This window comes from Budorcas taxicolor, chromosome 10, assembly GCF_023091745.1.
Source record: "Budorcas taxicolor isolate Tak-1 chromosome 10, Takin1.1, whole genome shotgun sequence".
Taxonomy (NCBI): Eukaryota; Metazoa; Chordata; class Mammalia; order Artiodactyla; family Bovidae; genus Budorcas; species Budorcas taxicolor.
The window spans coordinates 18,904,187-18,926,599 of record NC_068919.1 but is presented as its reverse complement, the minus strand read 5'-3'; the positions used below and the strand labels follow the sequence as shown (position 1 = coordinate 18,926,599).

The following is a 22,413-nucleotide window of genomic DNA, read 5'->3' as shown; positions in this document are numbered from 1 at the left end:
GCAGGAGTCCCCAGCCTCTGAGATCTAATGCCTGATAATCTGAGGTGGAGCTGATGTCATGATAATAGAAATAAAGTTCACAATCAATGTAATGCACTTGAATCATCCTGAAACTATCCCCCTCCCCCCGGCTCCAGTTCATGAAAAAACTGTCTTCCATGAACCTGGTCCTTTGTGTCAGAAAGGTTGGGGACTGCTGCCCTACTGAATGGTTTTCCCAAAGTTGCTTTCTAATACTGAATGCATTTGAATAAAATTGTTTCATGAAATCTGAAGAAAAGTAAAAAATTTATTGTAGACTTGTGTAGTTGCTAAGTCATGTCCAACTCTTTGGGACCCCAAGGACTATAACCTGCGAGGCTCCTCTATCCATAGGATCCCCCAGGCAGTAATACTGGAGTAGATTGCCATTTCCTTTTCCAGGGGATCTTCCCAAACCGGGGATTGAAACGTTGCCTGCTTGGCAGGTGGACTCTTTACCATATAGCCGTCTGTGAAGCCCCCGTTACATATTTAGGTGACTATAAAATTATTTACAGTATTTACCATTGCCAGTCTCTCAGCTTTAAGGTTAAACTGCCATCCTTGTCCTTAACTGGTCTCAGTTTAATCAGTATGGCATTGTACACAATTTGCTTTTCAGAAACAAACCTGGTTCTGTGTTTATCACTTGTTTTTGCATATTTTACCAACATCATAAGTCATTTGTTTCCAGTTTGGAATGAGAGACAGTGCTAACTATATTGCTTTGTATTGCAGGCGTCATTAAGCAAACTGATGGAAACACTTGATCAAGCAGAACCGTATTTTGTAAAGTGCATTCGCTCTAATGCTGAAAAGGTAAGAATGTCCCTTAAATGAGAGGTTCTAGCTCAGCTTACTTCAAACCAAACTGTAAATTCGTTCTAAGAAGGATATGTGGAAGCAAAGAGCTGTTTATAATCTTTGTAAGGAAAACAGTGTTCTGAATATTATGTCGATATCTTTCTAATTTTCTCACTTGCTGCTAAGTTGCTTCAGTCATGTCCGACTCTGTGTGACCCCATAGATGGCAGCCCACCAGGCTCCCCCATCCCTGGGATTCTCCAAGCAAGAATACCGGAGTGGGTTGCCATTTCCTTCTCCAACACATGAAAGTGAAAAGTGAAAGGGAAGTCACTCGGTCATGTCCAACTCCTAGCAACCCCATGGACTGCAGCCTACCAGGCTCCTCCATCGATGGGATTTTCCAGACAAGACTAATAGAGTGGGTTGCCATCACTTTCTCCTAATTTTCTCACTTACCTGCCTATGAACTATTTATATGAGCTCAATTTAGCATTTTCTAGAATTTAGCATCTGCTACATGTAGAAGCAAAAATCTCTTGAAATTCCATTATACAAAATAATTTTTTGCAACTTTTGTTACCCTAAATTAATCTCTTGTTCAGACATAAGGTGTTAATCCCTCTTATAGAACTTGCCTGGCATTTTTCATGTTTAGATTCTTGTCTCTTTAAAATAGGTTACTGTGGACATTTTTGATTTCCTTCCTGTTTTATGTGACAGTTCCCCTAATTAGAGCTTTGCAAAATATATCTATTAAGTATAATCATTTATGTCCATCATAGGAAAAAATAGTTCCAGCCCAAACTTCTGAAATGTAGTAGGAAATTAGGTTCAGCTTTCTTAATTCTTAAGAAGCAGTCTCCAGCTTTGCCAGTTACAAGTTTTGTGGTCTTAAATGAGTTGCATGACTTCTCTGTGCCTTAAATAATTTCATCTGTGTAAGAATATACTGTAATTGTAGGACAATTCATAACTGTGTCATGAGAACCTGAGAAAAAAACCTATGTAGTACTTAGAATATTCCTGGCCCCTACTAAGTGCTTAGTAAATGTTAGCTATTCCTTAATGGTTGGTTCTTTTATGGTGACAAAAAGGGAAACTGTTTTATTTATAGTTATAGAGAAATTTGAGTCCCTGCTATTGAGACCTTGTTCTACAAAGGGTTCAATTAATAAGGTATTTAAGAACACAGAATAAATACTAAATAAATGTTAATTGCTATTATTATTTAACATAAGCTGCCCACTTGACTTTTCTCTTGACAGTTGGTATACCCTATCTTTCTGCAGGAAAACGTTTGGGATTTCCTTAGTGAAAAATTGAAAATGGTATTTAGAAAATAAGGAGAAATACCAGAAATTTCAAATACATCTTCTTTTGAATGTCTAAAAACACACCTAAGAGATACCTAGGAGTGACTAGTGATGAGGGACTATAGGGATTTTTTATTTTCCAGGGTGTCTTAGAGGATTCTGAAAGAGATGGGAATACCAGACCACCTGACCTACCTCTTGAGAAACCTGTATGCAGGTCAGGAAGCAACAGTTAGAACTGGACATGGAACAACAGACTGGTTCCAAATAGGAAAAGGAGTACGTCAAGGCTGTATATTGTCACCCTGCTTATTTAACTTATATGCAGAGTACATCATGAGAAACGACGGGCTGGAGGAAGCACAAGCTGGAATCAAGATTGCGAGGAGAAATATCAATCACCTCAGATATGCAGATGACACCACCCTTATGGCAGAAAGTGAAGAACTACAGAGCCTCTTGATGAAAGTGAAAGAGGATAATGGAAAAGTTGGCTTAAAGCTCAACATTCAGAAAACTAAGATCATGGCATCTGGTCCCATCACTTCATGGCAGATAGATGGGGAAACAGTGGAAACAGTGGCTGACTTTATTTTGGGGGGCTCCAAAATCACTGCAGATGGTGATTGCAGCCATGAAATTAAAAGACGCTTACTCCTTGGAAGAAAAGTTATGACTAACCTAGACAGCATATTAAAAAGCAGAGACATTACTTTGCCAACAAAGGTCTGTCTAGTTAAGGCTATGGTTTTTCCAGTGGTCATGTATGGATGTGAGAGTTGGATTATAAAGAAAGCTGAGCACCGAAGAATTGATGCTTTTGAACTGTGGTGTTGGAGAAGACTCTTGAGAGGCCCTTGGACTGCAAGGAGATCCTACCAATACATCCTAAAGGAGCTCAGTCCTGGGTGTTCATTGGAAGGACTGATGTTGAAGCTGAAACTCCAATATTTTGGCCACCTGATGCGAAGAGCTGACTCATTGGAAAAGACCCTGACGCTGGGGAAGATTGGGGGCAGGAGGAGAAGGGGACGAAAGAGGATGAAATGGTTGGATGGCATCATCGACTTGATGGACATGTGTTTGGGTGGACTCCGGGAGTTGGTAATGGACAGGGAGGCCTGGTGTGCTGCAGTTTATGGGGTTGCAAAGTGTTGGACACGACTGAGCAACTGAACTGAACTGAACTTACAGGATCATCAACAAAAGCAATTTAAGAAGATAAACTGCTCTTAATCTTGTACTAGTCATAGAAGATCAGTCTGTCAGCTCTCAAGTTAAGGCAACTGGAAGCTTATAGAGTGGGTGGTTTCTGAGTGAGATGGTGGGTAAAATCTTAACAAAAATACACTCTTAACTATGTATAAGTAGGTTAATCTTGTTACAAATTTTATAGTGACTAAAGATGCTAAAGCTGAAGCTCCAGTACTTTGGCCACCTCATGCAAAGAGTTGACTCATTGGAAAAGACTCTGATGCTGGGAGGGATTGAGGGCAGGAGGAGAAGGGGACAACCGAGGATGAGATGGCTGGATGGCATCACTGACTCGATGGACATGAGTCTGAGTGAACTCCGGGAGATGGTGATGGACAGGGAGGCCTGGCGTGCTGCGATTCATGGGGTCACAAAGAGTCGGACACGACTGAGCGACTGAACTGAACTGAACTGAAACTCTGTGGCCTGTGGGCAGCAACATTTCCTTTTGAGTTCTGAGGGCACTTTTCTTCTGCAAGTAGTGAAGCCTGGAAGCTTGGTGTCTTTTTTTTTCCCTTTAGTCAGGCAGTCAGAACTTTTCTGAAGCTACCAGTTGTGGAGGTAAGAATGTCTCATTGACTGCTGTATCTTAATCAGACAACCTCCAGTCAGTTCCTAGATATTCAGAATTTAACTATACTTAGAAAACATAAATTTGGAGATCTGTTCTTCTGGGTTAACCCTTTTTCTGTTTGCTTTGTTTTAGTTACCGTTAAGGTTCAATGATGCCTTGGTGCTTAGACAGCTTCGGTACACTGGGATGCTGGAGACAGTTCGAATTCGCCAGTCAGGATACAGCTGCAAATATTCTTTCCAGGTTATGCTTTTATAGTGATATTTAAATATATATGTACATCAAGTAAATTAGTCCTGTATCTTGCTTATTTTTCATTTTTGACTCACTTGTTTATTTCTCTTAATTCTCCTCCCCATTCTATCTTTCATATACGGAATTGAAGAGGGATAGAGAATACTCGTTTCCATTGACTGACAGCAATATCATTAAGCTTGTGTTCTAATAGATTCCACTTCTTGGCTCTTCTCATTTGATCTGAATGTTTGCTTTTATAAGTTTACTCATAACATGGCAGTTCTTCACAGTGATTACTCCAGTAACTGAAATACTATAATCAGAGCAATCTAGTTCAAAAGAAAAGATCCCTTTTGATTTTCCCTAGAGGTTTCTCAGCAGAATTATCTTTCATAGTATGCTGCCAACAAGGCTTTCAGCTGTTCTCATGGGCTGCTGCTGATATGGGTATAGAAATTATTTTGAAGCTTTTCAGAAGCTGAGCACATCTATACTGTTGAGGGAAAGCTTTATTTTCCATTATAACCTGAAATAGCTGCCACCTTTCCTTATTTTTCTGCTAAAAATTTCAAAACCTTGTTAACTAACTTTTTATTTGGTCTTTAGTATAGCTTTTTCAAAGGGAAAATTAGTTTCTGTCCTTCTTCTTTTCTTTTGCTTTGATAACAAAATATGTAGAAATCTCTACCCCCCATTTTGCTAATTAATTAACTTCTTGTAATATTTTAAATTAACAGGTAATTTCTTGGTTTCACCCTGTTTAATGAGACAGAAATCAATAAAAGGACAATTAACTTGTTTGGGATCTTGTTTACATATAATTCTCTTGTGATTTTACAATATTTTCTTTTCGTTTTTCAGGATTTTGTGAGCCATTTCCATGTACTTCTTCCCCGAAATATTATTCCATCCAAATTTAACATTCAGGATTTCTTCAGGAAAATAAATCTTAATCCAGATAATTATCAAGTTGGAAAATCCATGGTAAATATAATATATACAGCCCTTGTCCAAATTGAGTTTTGTGTTTTTGTAGGCAGCAGTAGAGACACAAACAGGGAGAGCAGACTTGTGGCCACAGTGGGGGAAGGAGAGGGTGGGACCAACTGAGAGAGTAGCACTGAGACACATACATTATCGTATTAATGTAAGATTAGAATATTAATATAGATTAAAATGGCCAATTAATCTAAAATTAGATAGCTGATAGAAATTTGCTGTATGACACAGGGAGCTCACATCTGGCGCTCTGTGATAACCTAGAGGGGTGGGATAGGGTGGAAGGTGGGAGGGAGGTTTAAGAAGGAGGGGACATACGTGTACCTATGGCTGATTCATGGTGATATATGGCTGAAAGCAATGCAATATTGTAAAGCAATTATCCTCCAATTAAAAGTAAATAAATTAAAAAAAAGAAAAAATGATTATCCAATATAAATTAAAGTGATACTTTATATTCTTTCTTTAAAAAAAAAATAATGGCAGTCTTTGCCTAGGAGAATGTTGATAAGAAAGATAATATACAAGATATTATAAGGAAATTGATTAGACCAAGATTTTTAGTTAATGAGATGGTCAGTATTAATGAAAGAGCTTATGACCAATGCTCTAGTGCTGCCTATAATTTTAACTGCTTAAAAAGCATCTCTTTCTAGGTATTCTACTGTAATTTTCAACTCAGTTTGCCCAAAGTGACGTTAGCCAGATTCCCTTACTGTCTTTAACTAACCAACTGCTCTTTTTCTCTGTTACCTTTCTTGTAGTTTCTAGGCTAGAAACCATAATCATATATGGCTTACCCTTCACTTTAACCTTTTTACAAAAATGTTTCCATTGTTTTTCCTTACAAATGATTCTTACATCTCTGCCTTTCCCTACATTCCTGCTGTTTCATTTTAGTTCTGTTTCTTGCTCTCACACATTTCTCTTATAGTAAACAGATCCATCATCAATATCAATCTGTTATTCCATGTAACTCATTCTGCCCTTAGTATCAAAATCATCATCTTCATATACTTCTTTCTTTATGTCAGTTTCCTGCTCAGTAATAATCACTCAATAACCTCCTGATTAAACATATTTCTCTTTTTCAAGAACCTCCATGTTGTGGCTTCATACTCTTTAATTGTTCCATGGTCCCCAGTATGTACATTTATTCTTATTTGCAGCTCCTTGTTTTGCTCAGGTACGGTCTTCTGTCTCTTGCCATTGATAGCTTACTGTTTCACTCTATGGGTTTCTGATACCTATCTGTGCTTTTTAAAAATCTTTTTTAAATTTTTGACAAAAATGGGAGATGGTGGACATGTTTCTTAGTTTGATTGTGATAATCATTTCACAGTGTTTATACATGCATCAAAACATCACATTGTACATCTTAAATATATACAGTTTTTAATATCTATCTGGTCTTAAAGTTGAGGTGCAAGTCCTGTTTCCAGAGGGGTATCTAATTTATCTTTGTATACCCCTAAATTCCTAAAGATTTATAATTGAATGAAAGAGTGAATAAACAAACTGATGAATATCTTTGGGCAGCAAAGAAGCCTTTGATGCATACTGGATTTTAAAAAGATGGTTGTTATTTATCACTATTATAATCATTGGCTCCCGACAGCAGTGAATTTCCCCAGGGAATAATATATCACAATCTCTGGCACTGGGATTTTTGTACTTCTGCTCACCTTTCCCGTTCCCCTTCTGTATTCTAATACATCCTTTCCAATTTGAGAATGACTGCTTTGACTAAATCTTAGAAATATCAGGACTACTTGTACATGTCTGCTGCTGTACCTGTTCTTCTCTAAAAAAGCTTACCACGGGAATCATCACAGGAATGATGATGCATTAAATACATTTCTCATTTCTTCTTGAACTGTATTCTTCATCTTTTTCCCTTCTGGTAGGTGTTCCTAAAGGAGCAGGAACGACAACACCTACAGGATCTGCTTCACCAAGAGGTGCTCCGCAGAATCATATTGCTGCAGCGATGGTTCAGGGTCTTGCTATGTAGGCAGCATTTCCTCCATCTGAGACAGGCATCTATTGTCATCCAGGTGGGAAGTAAAGGATTCTTTACATGAGATTGGCCAGTTTATTTAGCATGTGTTTTAGTAACTAGAATTGTTTTATTGTGAAGCATTTAAATAAGAAGGTAAATTTCTTCAGAAATGCAAATGTGTCCTACTCATTTCTTAATTTTCATAGCAACCAATGGATTTACCTGACAATACAATTTAGTATTAGTACATATATTAATGTACAGTTGAAATTAAATTGAATTTATAGTTATAATGTTTTGTGAGGTATAATTAGGAACAAAGGGGTTATGTGCCTTAATTTCTGTTAACAAGGTTATTTTTAGTTTTCTTAGTGATATTTGAGAATGATACATATATTGTTGTTATAATTATTCAAATTCATATTTTACATTTATCTTTTTATTTTCTCCCTCATTGACAATTGTTTTCCATAGAACCTTTTCTGTTTGTGCAAGAAAGTCTTTAATATCTTAATCTTGGAAATGTATACACATTGACCCATTAGTACTGGCAAATTATAGGTAAAAATATAATGGAATTTATTAAAATTAATTTGTAGGGCATGAAATCATCAAAAACTTAAATTATTTTAAGTTGTATAATTAACTTCATCAAGGGTATATTATCCGAAATTGTTATTTTCACTGATCATATCTGGAAAACATTTTTTTAACTTTAACCACCCACAATTTAGCTGTTTAGCTACTTAATCTCTAGTTACGACATAAGAGATTTCTTTTTTCTATGAAAATGTGTTATATGATACCAGTTTTATTATTTTGTCTTCCCCACAGCAATTCTGGAGGAATTACGTACATCAGAAGCAAGTCAGAGATGCAGCTGTGCAGAAAGATGCTTTACTTATGGCAAGTGCAGCCACTCTTCTGCAAGCCTCCTGGCGTGCTCACTTACAGAGGCAGCGGTATTTGGAGCTGCGGACTGCCGCCATCGTCATCCAGCAGAGATGGAGGGAGCACTGTCGGCGGAGGCACTTGGCTGCTATCTGTATACAGGCAAGATGGAAAGGCTACAGGGAGTGTAAGAGGTATCAAGAACAAAGGAACAAAATTATCCTTTTGCAGTCACTGTGTAGAGGATTCAGAGCAAGACAAAGGTAATCTTCATTGCCATAATAATTAACTCCTCTTTTCTCAAGTACTTTGCTTATATGTCTGCTCTAACATTTGTCTAAACTTGAATTAGAACTGCTGCTGCTGCTGCTGCTGCTGCTGCTAAGTCACTTCAGTTGTGTCCGACTCTGTGTGACCCCATAGACGGCAGCCCACCAGGCTCCCCCGTCCCTGGGATTCTCCAGGCAAAAACTGGTTGTGTACAATTTCGATCCCCCCAGCGGTTTTAAACCACATTGTGCGGTTTATAATATTGAGTTAAATTGGATTGAAAACCTACATGGTCTATGGTTATAACTGCTAAGAATTAACTTTACACTGGGTTGAATCCTTAAAAATTGGCAACATTCCAACTGTTTTTACTTTCAGAAACTTCAATTTCATTTTTAAGGTTTATCTTAAAAGAAGATGTTATTAAAATGAGAGCTTTGCTTCTGAGTTAACTTATGCTTTGATTAGAGAGCCCAATTAGGAATAATATACTTAATAAAACATCATCTCACTCATAGAAACAGAATTCTGAAATATGCATCCATGTTAAAGAAATACTTAATATTATAAAAAAAATTTTTGAGACTTTTTTTTACTTTTTAAAAAATTCTGAATAAACTTTTTCTCTCCATTTGTAACCAAGAGATATCTCTAACCATTTGGGGTTTTTTTTTTTTTTTTTTCTGTTTTGATACAGATTTAAATCTCTGAAAGAACAAAGAGTAAAAGAAGCAAAACTAGAACTTGGATTGGCAAGTATCAAGCCATATGGGACTCTGGAAATTCACGGTTCAGACCCTTCAAAATGGGAAGATTCTTCATTTGACAGCAGAGTAAAAGCCATAGAGGAATGTAAATCTGTGATAGAGAGTAATCGAATTAGTCATGAAAGTTCCATGGACTGCTTGAATGAGTCCCCAAACAAGCGACAGGAGAGAGCCAGAAGTCAAAGTGGTGTGGACTTGCAGGAAAATGTGATTGTAAGAGAGAGACCCAAGTCCTTGGAAGATCTCCACCAGAAAAAAGTGAGTCGGGCCAAAAGAGAAAGTCGGAGAATGAGAGAACTAGAGCAAGCTATATTTAGCTTAGAATTGCTGAAAGTCCGTTCTCTTGGTGGCGTGTCTCCTTCAGAAGAGCGTAGATGGTCTACGGACCTGATGCCTGAGGGCCTTCAGTCTTTACAGGGCACACCTGAGAGTGAAAGCTCGCAAGGAAGCTTGGAACTTCTGAGCTGTGAGGAGAGCCAAAAGAGCAAACCAGAGCCCTTGATTCTAGATGAAAGAGACTTGCCGTTTGTGCCACCTGAGGTATCTCGCAGTCCCGATTTTGATCCACAGGACTATCCTCTCAGTGCCGCAAGTGAGACTCACCACACATTGACTCAAAGGGGGTCACCCTCTGACTCAGTGCATTTAAAGAATGGGGCTATGAAGGAAAAACTGGTTTGCAGTTCTGAATCTATTACCTGTAAACCACAGCTGAGAGACCCCTTTGTTTCAAATAGTTTGCCTACATTTTTTTATATTCCCCATCTAGACCCACTGAAAACGAGCTCCCAACTAGACACAAGTGTCCAGAGAAGCAAACTATTGGAAAGTGAAGAAACGCTTCCATCTCTTACTTTGGATATCAGCAGGGAAGCTGGAAAGTACCACCTCCCAGGAGAAAATCAGGTTGTTGCTTCTTTGAATACAGATTCGTCAAATGCTGTTCTTAAGAAGTTAGAAAAGTTGAACACTGAGAAGGAAGAAAGGCAAAAGCAATTGCAGCAGCAGAATGAAAAAGAGATGATGAAACAGATTCGCCGACAAAAAGATATTTTAGAAAAGGAGCGTAAAGCCTTCAAGACAATTGAAAAGCCAAGAACTGGGGAGAGTTTTCTGGTACCATCTTTCCATCAGTCAAAGCAGAGAATAGAGAGACCATCCTCTCTATTCATCCTGAAAACCCCAAATAAGGATGAAGAACCCAGTATGGCTGGGACTCCGTCAGTAACTATAAAAGATTCTGTTCTTGCCCCAAAAGACAGTCCCTCTGCTCACTTACCCTTGGAGGACCAACCTGTCACTCTGTTCTTTGAAAGAAAAGGAGGCCCAGGCCAATCTCATACTGTCAAGGAATTATCCAAGGCAGACAGAATGTCCACCCAACTGAATGTTGCCTGTAAACACTCTCATAGTCGCATCTCAAAGAGAGAACACCTTAGGCCAGCTCAGCCTTGTAGCCATAAATCTGATGACCCTTTCAGAGATGGAACTACTAAGGCCATTTTTTTCACGCCAAAGGAAAATATGAGTAGTTCCCTGTAAGTGAAGTGTTTATTTCTATGTATAAATGAGAAACTTTTTGGAAATTTTCATTAAGGTGCCTTGGTCTTCCTCAGTTATTTGTATGGGTGCTACTCAAATTAGCCATTTTCTGTGTTAAAAATTTCCTGATTGTTGACTACACCAGCCACCTGAAAACTGGATATAATTATACCCTGGGAGTCTCTGACTAAGTACAGGCAGCAGGATTTTTAGTTCCCTCCCATTAAGGGAGAAAGCATTTGTGGAGAGCCATAGAGTGGCTGGAAATGCCGTAGACATTCAGCAAATGCTGGTTGCCCCACAGTTATTAGGTGTAGCAGTCCAAGCTTATTTGTATCAGGCTTTAAAATTAATGGGATTTGTGATAGCTGTGGCCCTATTTATGGTCTTCATTAATATCTTTGTACTTTTTTGAGGGGGGCGGATAAAAGCCACATAATATTTACCATCTTAACCAGTTTAAAGTGTACAGTTCAGTAGTGTTACCCATATGCACATTGTTGTGCAACAAATCTAGAACTTTATCTTGCAAAACAAATTCAGTTACCTTTGAAAGCAACTCTTTTTTTCCCTTTACCCCTAGCCCCTGGCAACCACCATTCTACCTTCTGTTTATAACAATGGCTACTTTATTTTAGTTTTATTTTTGGCTGCGCTGCAACCAGGGATTGAACCTAGGCCCTCAGTAGTGAAAGCTTGAGAGTCCTGACGGCTGGATAGCTGGAGAATTCCCTGTGACTACTTTAGATACCTTGTATAAGTGGAAGTTCCTTATACTTTTAAGTTTTCTTAACTAGTGGTAGCTGTGAGAAAGCATTTAAGTGGTACATAAAACAAATTTTATAAAATTTAAAATATTTGTATTAAGCCCAGTTACACAGTGGATTCTTTCAGTTCTTGTGGAAGAATATCACTGTTTAAATGAAAGGAGAGCTATATCTTAGGGCTAAAAAAGTTAAATTTCATACTAACTGTGAAAATAACTTTCTCATCAAATCCTGAGCTTTTTAAAAAATATTTCAGTCTTTAAAAAACTGCATACAGATTTTACAGAAAATGGGCAAGAGGTCATTGATACTTTATTTTTCCACGAAGAATTTTTATATCATATTATAAAATGCAGTTGGACTACATGACAGCTTGAGATCCTAGTCCTGCCCATTAACCTGTAGATTGTCCGTAGCATATAAGCCCATCAGAAAATGTTAAGAACATATTGTTTTCTGCCTTTCTGATTTAGTTACGTGAGGGATGTGTGTGTGTGTGTATATCGTTGTTAGATCCATGAATCTGTTTTATAGAAGACTTCAGTTCAGTCACTCAGTTGTGTCTGACTCTTTGTGACCCCATCGACTGGAGCACACCAGGCCTCCCTGTCCATCACCAACTTCCGCAGTTTACTCAAACTCATGTCCATTGAGTCAGTGATGCCGTCCAACCATCTCGTTCTCTGTCGTCCCCTTCTCCTCCTGCCGTCAGTCTTTCCCAGCGTCAGGGTCTTTTCAAATGAGTCAGTTCTTTGCATCAGGTGGCCAGAGTATTGGAGTTTCAGCTTTAGCATTAGTCCTTCCAATGAATATTGAGAACTGATTTCCTTTAGGATGGACTAGTTGGATCTCCTTGCAGTCCAAGGGACTCTCAAGAGTCAAAAGCATCAATTCTTCAGGGCTCAGCTTTCTTTATAGTCCAACTCTCACATACATACATGACTACTGGAAAAACCATACCCTGACTAGATGGATCTTTGTTGGCAAAGTAATGTTTCTGCTTTTTAATATGCTGTCTAGATTGGTCGTAACTTTTCTTCCAAGGAGCAAGTGTCTTTTAATTTCATGGCTGCAGTCACCATCTGCAGTGATTTTGGAGCCCAGAAAAATAAAGTCAGCCACTGTTTCCACTATTTCCCCATCTATTTGCCATGAAGTGATGGGACCAGATGCCATGGTCTTAGTTTTCTGAATGTTGAGTTTTAAGCCAACTTTTTTACTCTCCTCTTTAACTTTCATCAAGAGGCTCTTTAGTTTTCTTCACTTTCTGCCATAAGAGTGGTGTCATCTGCATATCTGAGGTTATTGATATTTCTCCTGGCAATCTTGATTCCAGCTTGTGCTTCCTCCAGCCCATCGTTTCTCATGATGTACTCTGCATACAAGTTAAATAAGCAGGGTGACAATATACAGCCTTGACATACTCCTTTTCCTATTTGGAACCAGTCTTGTTCCATGTCCAGTTCTAACTGTTGTTTCCTTACCTGCATACAGATTTCTCAAGAGGCAGATTTCAAAAACATTAATCATACTTGTGAATTACTCCTTTTATCATTTTGCCAAGATACAGTCTTAACAGCTACTTGACCTAGTTTACTTTACCTTATTAACAACTATTTATCTTCAAAATGATTATGTATTAGATTGTTTGCATGAAAGCTTAAGGAAAATCCATACTTCACACCTTCTCTTATTCTGTAAGTAATTTTAGAAACATTAGCATTTTATAGAATTGTAAATGTTAGTGTTTCTAAGTTATCTATTCAGTTGCCACATGTTACAGATGAGGTCACTGGTGCCCTTGGACATGAAATGACCTGGATAAGGTCACATAGTTAGAAATAGCTGAGCCCAGAATTTGAGTTTCCTGATTAGAAATCAGCATTGGGTGTCCTGATTAGGAAGTAACATTGGATTAGTGTTCTTTCTATGCCGTAGGGTGGTAAGTGCATCATAGTCTTCATCTGGTTAGTAAGGGAGAACAAAAAAGAAATCATGGAGAAACTTAAGAGAAAATGCTGTGAGTTTAAAAGTTAATCAGAGTAGCTAGGTGCTATCAAAGATCCTGTTAATAGTCCCTCTTTTGGAGAACAAATCAAAGATAAATGACTCAGCTGTGGCAAGAGAGATTTGAATAATCAAAAGGGAATCTTTTAGGACAACCTAGGATTGCTGGACTTGATTTTATAGTGGTCAGAAAGGGAGGTCTCTAAGAAGATTTTAGTTGTAAGAAGGGTGTGTTTAGAGATTATTGTACAAGATAACCTAGGCCTTCATGGAAGATTTTGAATGCAAGGGCAATTAGTCTGCCAAATGATATTGTAAGTTAATGTCTACTTTAAACTCAGAAGTATGCTAGAAGGTAGAATATGATTTTCAGTGAGTTTACAGTCTTGCTAAGAAGAGATGAACAATATGTTACTGATAGATAACAATTTCTTACTCTGTCAGTGTTGATTTTATTCTATACAGCCTCAAGTTTTAAAACTAAGCCAACAGATAAAAGTTGCAGAGAGATTTCGGAAAGAAAACTTGTTTGTCAATAGAACCGTCTCCCTATAAAGCAAAGTAATGAGATCCTCATCACTCGGTAGCTACTTATCAGGTGTTTTATAATGATGAGCGTGTAAAGACCCTTCTAAGACTAATTCTTAAGATTTGTGGACTTAGTATTTTCCCTTTCTCATCATCAAATCCATTTCTTTGACCTGGCTTGTTAGACTATATTTCATGCTATCCTTTTAAGACTGCTGCCATGAGTTATCTGCTAGGAATAGAAATGTAATTCTGTTGTTTCATCCTAAGTGTCACCACGGACACCTTGAACAGTGGAAATCCTCAACTCCAGAAACAAGATGAACCAACTTGGAAACCTGTAAAGTTAACTGGGCCGGCCCAAGGAGAGGTAAGTGTTGAATTTTGTTTTATTTATCTTCTATGCAAAATAGGTGCATACTGTTTTGGAAATTACTGTTCTTGTAGTTAGAACACTTGATCTACTCATTTACTCCCAAGTGTTTATAGAAAAAGAAGCCATGAGTTAAATCTGTTATACTCAGAGAGGAATACTTCAGGCAGGGAAGGATGCCTACAAATCCAGATTATATTTACAAAAAAGGAATTCTAAAAGAAAAGAAGGCAATTTATGCAGGTGACTTTGGTGACTTATTATGGCAGTGAAAGATGACTTCCTTGGCTATGGAGAGGAACAGTGTGGATTTAGCTTCCGTTCTTATTCTTTGTCCAGAGTAATGAATATGGATTGATTTTGGTTATGGCTGTCGCTTCTAGTGGAAAAGGCATGGGGCGGGAGGGGATGTTTCAAGAAATTCATGAGCTCTTTGATGTCTTTCATTGGCATCATCTCCCAAAAAACCAAAACAAAACATTGTTGTGTTATTTGTTTTATCATTTGGTCAAGCAGGTTGCCAGACCGGCCCATAAAAAGAAAGCTCGAATGGCGCGGACGCGCTCCGATTTCTTGACTAGAGGTACTTTTGCCGATGGGGAGGGGGATACAGAGGAAGATGATTACGATGACATTATTGAGCCCCTTCTCTCCCTTGACCAAGCTTCTCACTCTGAGCTAGGGCCTGCACCCAGCCTGGGTCAGGCCTCTCACAGTGACTCCGAAATGGTAATTTTACAGCAATATAAGAAAAATAGGCAACAAGCAAATCTGATGGAAATAGTCTTTGCTAATCTAAAGCTAACCTTCACAGCTTCTTCTCCATATAATGGTTTGTACGTGGGAAACCTCAGTGAACACAGCAACTAGAGCTAAAGCTTAATTTAACAGGACTTGGATTAAGGGCACTTTAGCAGTATGTCAGTTAAATCATAAATTAGGCCAAAAATATTAAAATTATTTAACTTAGCACTAATGTAGAGGCTTTCTGTGTTTTATCTTAGAAGTTTCTAGAACAAGAGCCTCAAACTTTTTTTGTAAAGGGCCAGATATTAAATATTTCAGATTCTATGGGTCATACAGTCTCTGTCGGAACTAGTTAACTCTGCTGTTGTAGAATGGAAACCGCCGTAGGCAAGTGAACAAAGGTGCATGGCTGTGTTCCAATAAAACTATTTACAAAAACAGGCAATGGGCTTTATTTGACCTGCTAGCCATAGTTTCCTGATCTCTCTGTGGTCTAGTGAATAGAGTATATGTTAAATAATCTAGTAGCTTTTAACTGAAATAGTATTCTCTCTTTCTCTCTCTCTCTTTTTTTTTTTTTTTTTTGCATTTAAACCTGCTTCCCCTCTGCATTTTTTAGTAATACAAAATAAACATGAATTTTTTTTAACTTTAATGAGAAATGACAAAAATACCTTCCTGGACCAACCCATCCAACTAAAACGTCTGTAGATAATGTGAATTTGTATTAATCACAAAGTATAACATTAACGTTATGTTTAAATAAAGCTGCATAAATAAAATAGCTTTATTATCATATCTCAGCCCAAATTAGGTAGATATAGTTTGGTAAGTTTGAGTGTATTTATGGATATAAAGTTTTTGATTTTGGAATTGGCCTGGAAAATACAATAGTAGTACCCTGTATGCCTACTGTGTACTAAATGTTATCACTGAGGAAGTAGAGTGATATGCATTTTATTTCCATGCATATTCTTGATTAAGTTTAGTCTCTAATGTTCTTCTGTAGTATCTGTTCATTATGGGAGGAACATATTAGGATAGTCTTCTTTTGACTCATTAAATGTTTTATCAATATTCAAAGAATGGTTTTAAGCTGTTCGGAGGCTTCTCTGGTGGCTCAGATGGTAAAGAATCTGCCTGCAATGTGGGAGACACAGGTTTGTTCCCTGGGGCGGGAAGATCCCCTGGAGAAAAGAATGTCTACCCGCTCCAGTATTCTTGCCTGGAGAGTTCTATGGACAGAGGAGCCTGGCGGGCTCTTGAGGTCACAAAGAGTCAGACACAACTGAGACGAGCACTTTCACTTTTTTTTTTTAAACTTTCAGGCTGTTTGTGCCAAAGACCTAGTTAATTAAAATTATCGTTAAGTTCCAGAATATTCTCATTGTCTTTATCTTTTGTTGGAAGATAGACCCATTTTTTAAATGATAATATGGATATTCTAAAGAAGAAAAAATAAAATAACCAACAAAAATAGAAAAATGCACAGCCAGTTATCTAATTAGACTAATGAATCATTACCCTGAACCAAATGGTAAAAGTTGCTCAGCCTGTATGTTCATTAATATATCTAGTTAGAACCAAAGACTTCTCTTCAGTGTAGGATTAAATAACTCCACTTTGGAGATGGCCCTATTTTTGAGTTATAATTATTGAAACGTGTTCTATCATATGCTTTTTGGTTGAAGATGAAATTATGTAATGGAGCAAACTAATTTGAATGAAAAAACACTGCTGTATGTTTCTAGTATAAATAGGGAACGTACTTAAATTATTCTCCAGTTTTTATTAGTCGAAGAATTTAGCATTTATAATTGCTATTTTGTTCCTGAGAGTTTCCTTTGATACAAACCTTAGTCCTTTTGGTGGTAGAATTCTTTCTGAGAACTTACTGAGGTGAACCAAGAAGCTGGGCTTTCTGCTTGGAGCGTTCAGCCCCTCTCAGGGTTCTATCTGGCAGTCTTTGCCTGTGATTCTGTTCACCTGCTTGACGGTCACTGCATGCCAGTAGTTGCAGAGCACCCTCCTGCACAGTGTGTTAGTCACCTCTCCAGCTTCCTCACTGTCCTTGTGTTTCATCACTAGCTATTTTAGGAATAGGTTGCGGTGTTTGTTTCTGGTGGACACTTGCATGAAGAAGCTTTGCTTTCTGTAGACTATGCTGACAGATACTTATCGGGGTTGGGGGTGGGAAGGGTAGGGACAGTTTTAAAGTATGTTTCTGTTTATTTGAAAATATACCATGTTCTAATGTTATCTGATATTGTGAAAATGAAGACTAATTATTTCTAACTCGAATCTACTGAATTATCAAATTCTGAATATCTTCAGGGTTGTAAATGGTCTTGATTTTATGGGCACATACTTTTTTAAAAAGCTGGATAGTTTATTTTTTTCTGGACAAAGTGACTTAGTAACTCTGACATTTGCTAAGAAGTGTGTCATTCCTCAAGGAAGCCATCAACTGACCTTTCCATTGTGAAATAACTTATCCTAATGAGATAGAAACAGTTAGATATAAATTCCTTCAAGGGGATTTGGTAAGCATTACCTCTGGAGTTGACAAATCGGTAATTAGTTGTTACCTGCAATGAAGAAGTGGAAGTGAGAGTAGCAGTTTCTATCTTTATGACCTTGGTTTTTTTTCTACTTATAACTCTGCCATTTGAATAACTGTTTAGTCTCTGTATGCTGTTTTCACGTAGTTTTTATACACACCATGTTGGTTTTTACCCAAGAACAACAACATGTTCTGCTAAGCAGCATTTTGAAGATAGCTTTTATATAGCTTTTTATTTAGTCTCTGAATCTTGTGGATAGTGAGTTAATAAAATCATTTCTACCCCTTATTTGTAGGATTGATATAGGTAACAGAGTTTTCTCTGTATAGTTTCTTCCACCATTCCTTACACTTCAACAGTCATCTCCATGGGTCTGACTTTATCTCCTGTATCATAAAACTGAGTTTTCATTTTCATTCTTCAATACAGAAGAATTACTGTACTTCTCACCTTCCTATTTTTGTTTGTATTTCTCTGAGATACTCTTCACTCCTTATCTGTGTTGAATTTTCCTTCTCTTTACTCCACAGAAAACTGCCAGAAAAAAACCCATTGATCAAGCACAGCTAAGTGTGTTAGCTTATTTTACAGTAAGCGGAAAGTCACCTCGACTAGGTCTTAGTAATTTTTCAGAAAGGGGAAGTCAGGAAAGGATATTTATAATATTTTAAGACCTAGGCTAGTGATTTTGAGGTGAGTGTTGCAAGTTGGGAAACTGGTGAATTGAACAGTTTATGCCATAAAAAGTTTAGATTGGTGGCCCCAGGATAGCAGCTTATTGCGTACACTTATTTTTACTTATTTTTAGTATTTACTTATTTTTTAGCATACTCTTTTCTATTTTATTTTGTTAAATTTCTTCTAGTCTGTTAGGGCTCTCTGGTTTTCAGTTTTGTTATTCAGATTTTCATTAATTTTTTTTTTACCCCCCTTTGGCTGTACCTCTCAGCTTATAGGATCTTAGTTCCCTGAACAGAGCTTGAACCCTTGGCCATGGAGTGAGATCCTAACCACTAGGCCACCAGGGAACTCCTTACACTTAGTATTTACATATGTATTTTATTCCCCCCCCAAAAGTCAGAGGACAGAATTTTCCTATGAAACTATCTGGGATTGGTACTTTTTTGTAGCATAGGTTCCTCTAGTTCTTCTAGGAGAATTACCCTTTAAAGCTTTCTGTCTAATAAGGTCAATTTTGGCAACTATTTTTTTCCATTTCATCGTCCAGATTTACTTGCATAGGGGTCTATAAAGTAGTCTCATGATTTTAAAAAGTTCTGTTTCAGTGGTTATTTCCCTTTTGTCAGTTCTTATTTCATAGATTTTTTTTTTTTCTTTACCTAGTTATTTGTCTATTTTGTTAATTTTTTCCAGAGTAACAGGATCTGGTTTTATTTATCATATATCCTTTTTTTTTCATTCTCCACTGATTTCTGTTTTTACCTTATGTTTATTATTTATTATATTTTCTTTTGGTTTACTTTCTTATTTTTCTAGTTTTTGAGTGAATAATTTAATTCATTTATTTTTACTGATACAGGTTTTTAAGGCTATGAATTCTCCTCTGGTCACACTTCAGATGTATCTCACTTATTTTAATGTGTAAAGGATTTATTGTTTTTAAGAAAATCTGTAATTTCAGTTTATATTTCTTTCTTTACCTGAAACTTGTTTAATAAAATTTTTTTTAGTTTTCAGATGAAGAGCCTTTTTGTTTTTAAATCTTTGTTAGTTTCTGGTTTTATTGTATTCTGGTGAAAGACTATTTATAATGCTTCTGTTGATCAAATTTATTGGTATTTTCATTGTTACTTAGAATATGATCAGTTTTTATGAATGTTCCACATGCATTTTTAAAATTGAAATATATATGATTGCAATATTATGTTACTTTCAGATATACTATGTAATGATTTAGCCATAACAGTTTACATTCCCACTAATAGTGAATGAGTGTTCTCTTCTATCCATATCCTTGCCAGCATTTGTTACTTGTTGACTGTGTGTTTGATAAGGTGTATTTTCTATCCAGAGTATAAAATTTCAGTATACATCCATAATCTCTACCTTACTGATAATGTTATTTGTCTTCTATATCCTTATTATTTTTTATCTGTCTTATATCAGATGAATGTTAATATCATTCCTATTATTCATTGTGAATTGTACCTTTTAGTATTAAAAAGTGTCCTTTGTCAGCTTCCATGTTTTTTTGCTTGAATTCTACATTAGTAATATCACAGCCTCTGTTTTCTTTTTATTTCCATTTGCCAAGAATACTGTTGTTTGTCCTTTCAACTTTAGCCTGTCTGGATCCTTTTGTTTAGAGGTGTGTTTTTTATACAATATAGTTGGGCCCTGCTTTGTGAGCCAAATTAAAAAATCTTTCCCTTAGTAGGTGAGTTAAATCTATTCATGTTTATTGATGAAAGTGAGAGATTAATTCTCAACTTGCAATTTTGTTATTATCATGTTATGTTAAATGTACTGTGTTCATTTTTTTCTCTTTTATTTTTTTAAATTTCTTTTGATGTTTAGCAAACATTGTGGTCTTGTTCTGTTGTTTACTTTTATATGTAACTTTAAAAAATGCCTTTAATATTTTAAAATTTAATCAATAATACTCTAATTAGTCATTTTTAAATGAGTACTATTCTTACCTATTGTGACACAACTATTGGTGAATTATTCTAGTCTCTATTCCCTTCTACTCCAGTTTTTTTAAGCTTTTATTCCTACTTTGTCAGAATATGTAATTTTGTATACAATTCTTTCACCATAGTCCCCACCTTTGTTTTTGTCTTAGATCTACTATTAAATATATTCAATTATCACTTCAAATATTTTGCAGAAGTTTCCCTGTTTGTCTCTTGGTTGGATGAAGCTCTTCCCTTAGATTACTCAAAGGGCCATCAATATGGAATTCCCTGAGATCTTTCTATGGCCTTGATATTTGAAGGGACATCTTGGCTACATATAAAGTCCTTGATTCATATTTTCTTTTTCTGAGTTATTTGAAAGTGCTGTTTTATTATTGTCTTACTTTGTTTGTTATTGTTGGTAAGTCTATTGCCAGTCTAAATCTCTTGCCCTTATAAGTTATTTGATCTTTTTACTTGCAGACCTTGAGAAGTTTTTCTTTAAAGTTTAGGCTATGTCTTTAAGTTGATAACCACTGATTAATTATCCTATATATCTAGATTTATCAGGTCCTGTATCTTTTGTCCCTATCTTTAGATGGTTTTAATTTTTTTCTTACTTTTCCATTTGATATTCTTTTTTTTCCATTCACCCTACATGACATTGTTTGCTAAATTGTCAGAAAACATGAGCTGGTATTTCCCATTTAGCATTTTTATTGACCCAAGTGCCCTTTACTTTGGATTACTGTTTGAACTTAATGGAACTTTTAGTAGGTTCTTTTATTTTAATGAATCTCTGAGTAATATGAATATTTTTGTATGTTTTTAATAGGTATAATTCTCAAATAATTCTATAATCTGAGTTTTAATTACAGTGCTATGATAATTACTTGGTTTTAAAGTCTTTACATATGTAATTATTACAGACATCACAACGGTTTTCTTCAGTTGATGAAGAAGCAAAGCTTCATAAGACCATGTCTCAAGGAGAGATTACGAAGTTGGCAGTGAGACAGAAGGCTTCAGAGTCAGATATAAGGTATAAAGCATACACTGAAAGTTAATAGGGGTAAAATAATTCTATTTGCTAAATACCGAGCATCTTTATAAAAGCATAATTCATAAAGCAGCTATTGATTTTGAAAGTTTTGAATTCATTTTTTCAGCAAATACTAAGCACCTACTCTGACAGAAACAAACAGTTCAGATATATATAGTAAACTTTGTCTTTTTATATGTTAGCACTGTGATTTGGGCAAAATCTTTCTTTTTTTTTTTTTGGTGACAGTTTGGCCTGTGAAATCTTAGTTCTCTGACCAGGGATCAAACCTACACCCCCATGCAGTGGAAATGCAGTCTTAACCACAAGACCGCCAGGGAAGCCCCAGGGCAAAGTCTTAACATCATTATATGACTTAGGATTTTTGGTTGTAAAGAAAAGACATTAGATGAGATGAGAGTGAAAATATTTTCTGGTTTTGGACTTGAATTCTGCTCTAAGTGTTGTAAAAATATAACTGGAAAAATCTTTCAAGAAATAACTGTTCTTTTTAGGAAAGTATATGAAGTTTTTATTTATCAAGAGTATGTCTTTGTCCCTTATTGTATTATGTAAGGCAGTTGGGTCCTCACTGATATGAGGTCTTCCCTGATATTGAATATCACATTGAATTATCTATCTGGTTCATAACCCTTCTCAATGACTGTAGAGTATAATCCAAGGTAACCCAAATCTAGAGCAGATTATGCTGGAGATGAAAGTTTGAGAAACAAAATATAACATAGTAGAAAAATATACAAGTGGAGATAGCAGATTAAATATATAAATTTAATTTCCACATCCTTCTAAAATAGCCTATATATGACAAAAGCAACAGCAGCAACAAAGCAACAGGAGACAGAAATAATAAAAATGTGGAATCCAAAAGGTAAATAGACAAATTTTAAATGTCTTAATAGATAGGAGAAAGCTGAATCTTAAGCCAGCTGAGAAAGAAGCATCTGACTGGCTGATCTTCCCCAACCCTAGCAGAAAATAGGAGAAAATATTTTCTGGAAAGGATAAAACAAAAGATTTCTGCACTTAGAGGTAACCAGATATACTTGAG

General features: G+C 36.4%; 1 protein-coding gene across 1 annotated transcript in view; it reads left to right on the top strand.

Moving 5' to 3' along the window:
* The window catches only part of MYO9A (myosin IXA), a 181,041-nt gene that overhangs the window by 108,175 nt on the left and 50,453 nt on the right, over positions 1-22,413 (top strand). Inside the window, exons 19-27 of the mRNA XM_052646755.1 lie at positions 760-840; positions 4,102-4,212; positions 5,068-5,190; positions 7,113-7,262; positions 8,042-8,361; positions 9,066-10,673; positions 14,250-14,349; positions 14,866-15,081; positions 21,232-21,344. Coding sequence (XP_052502715.1) covers positions 760-840; positions 4,102-4,212; positions 5,068-5,190; positions 7,113-7,262; positions 8,042-8,361; positions 9,066-10,673; positions 14,250-14,349; positions 14,866-15,081; positions 21,232-21,344 — 2,822 coding nt within the window. The remainder of the gene's footprint in view (positions 1-759; positions 841-4,101; positions 4,213-5,067; positions 5,191-7,112; positions 7,263-8,041; positions 8,362-9,065; positions 10,674-14,249; positions 14,350-14,865; positions 15,082-21,231; positions 21,345-22,413) is intronic.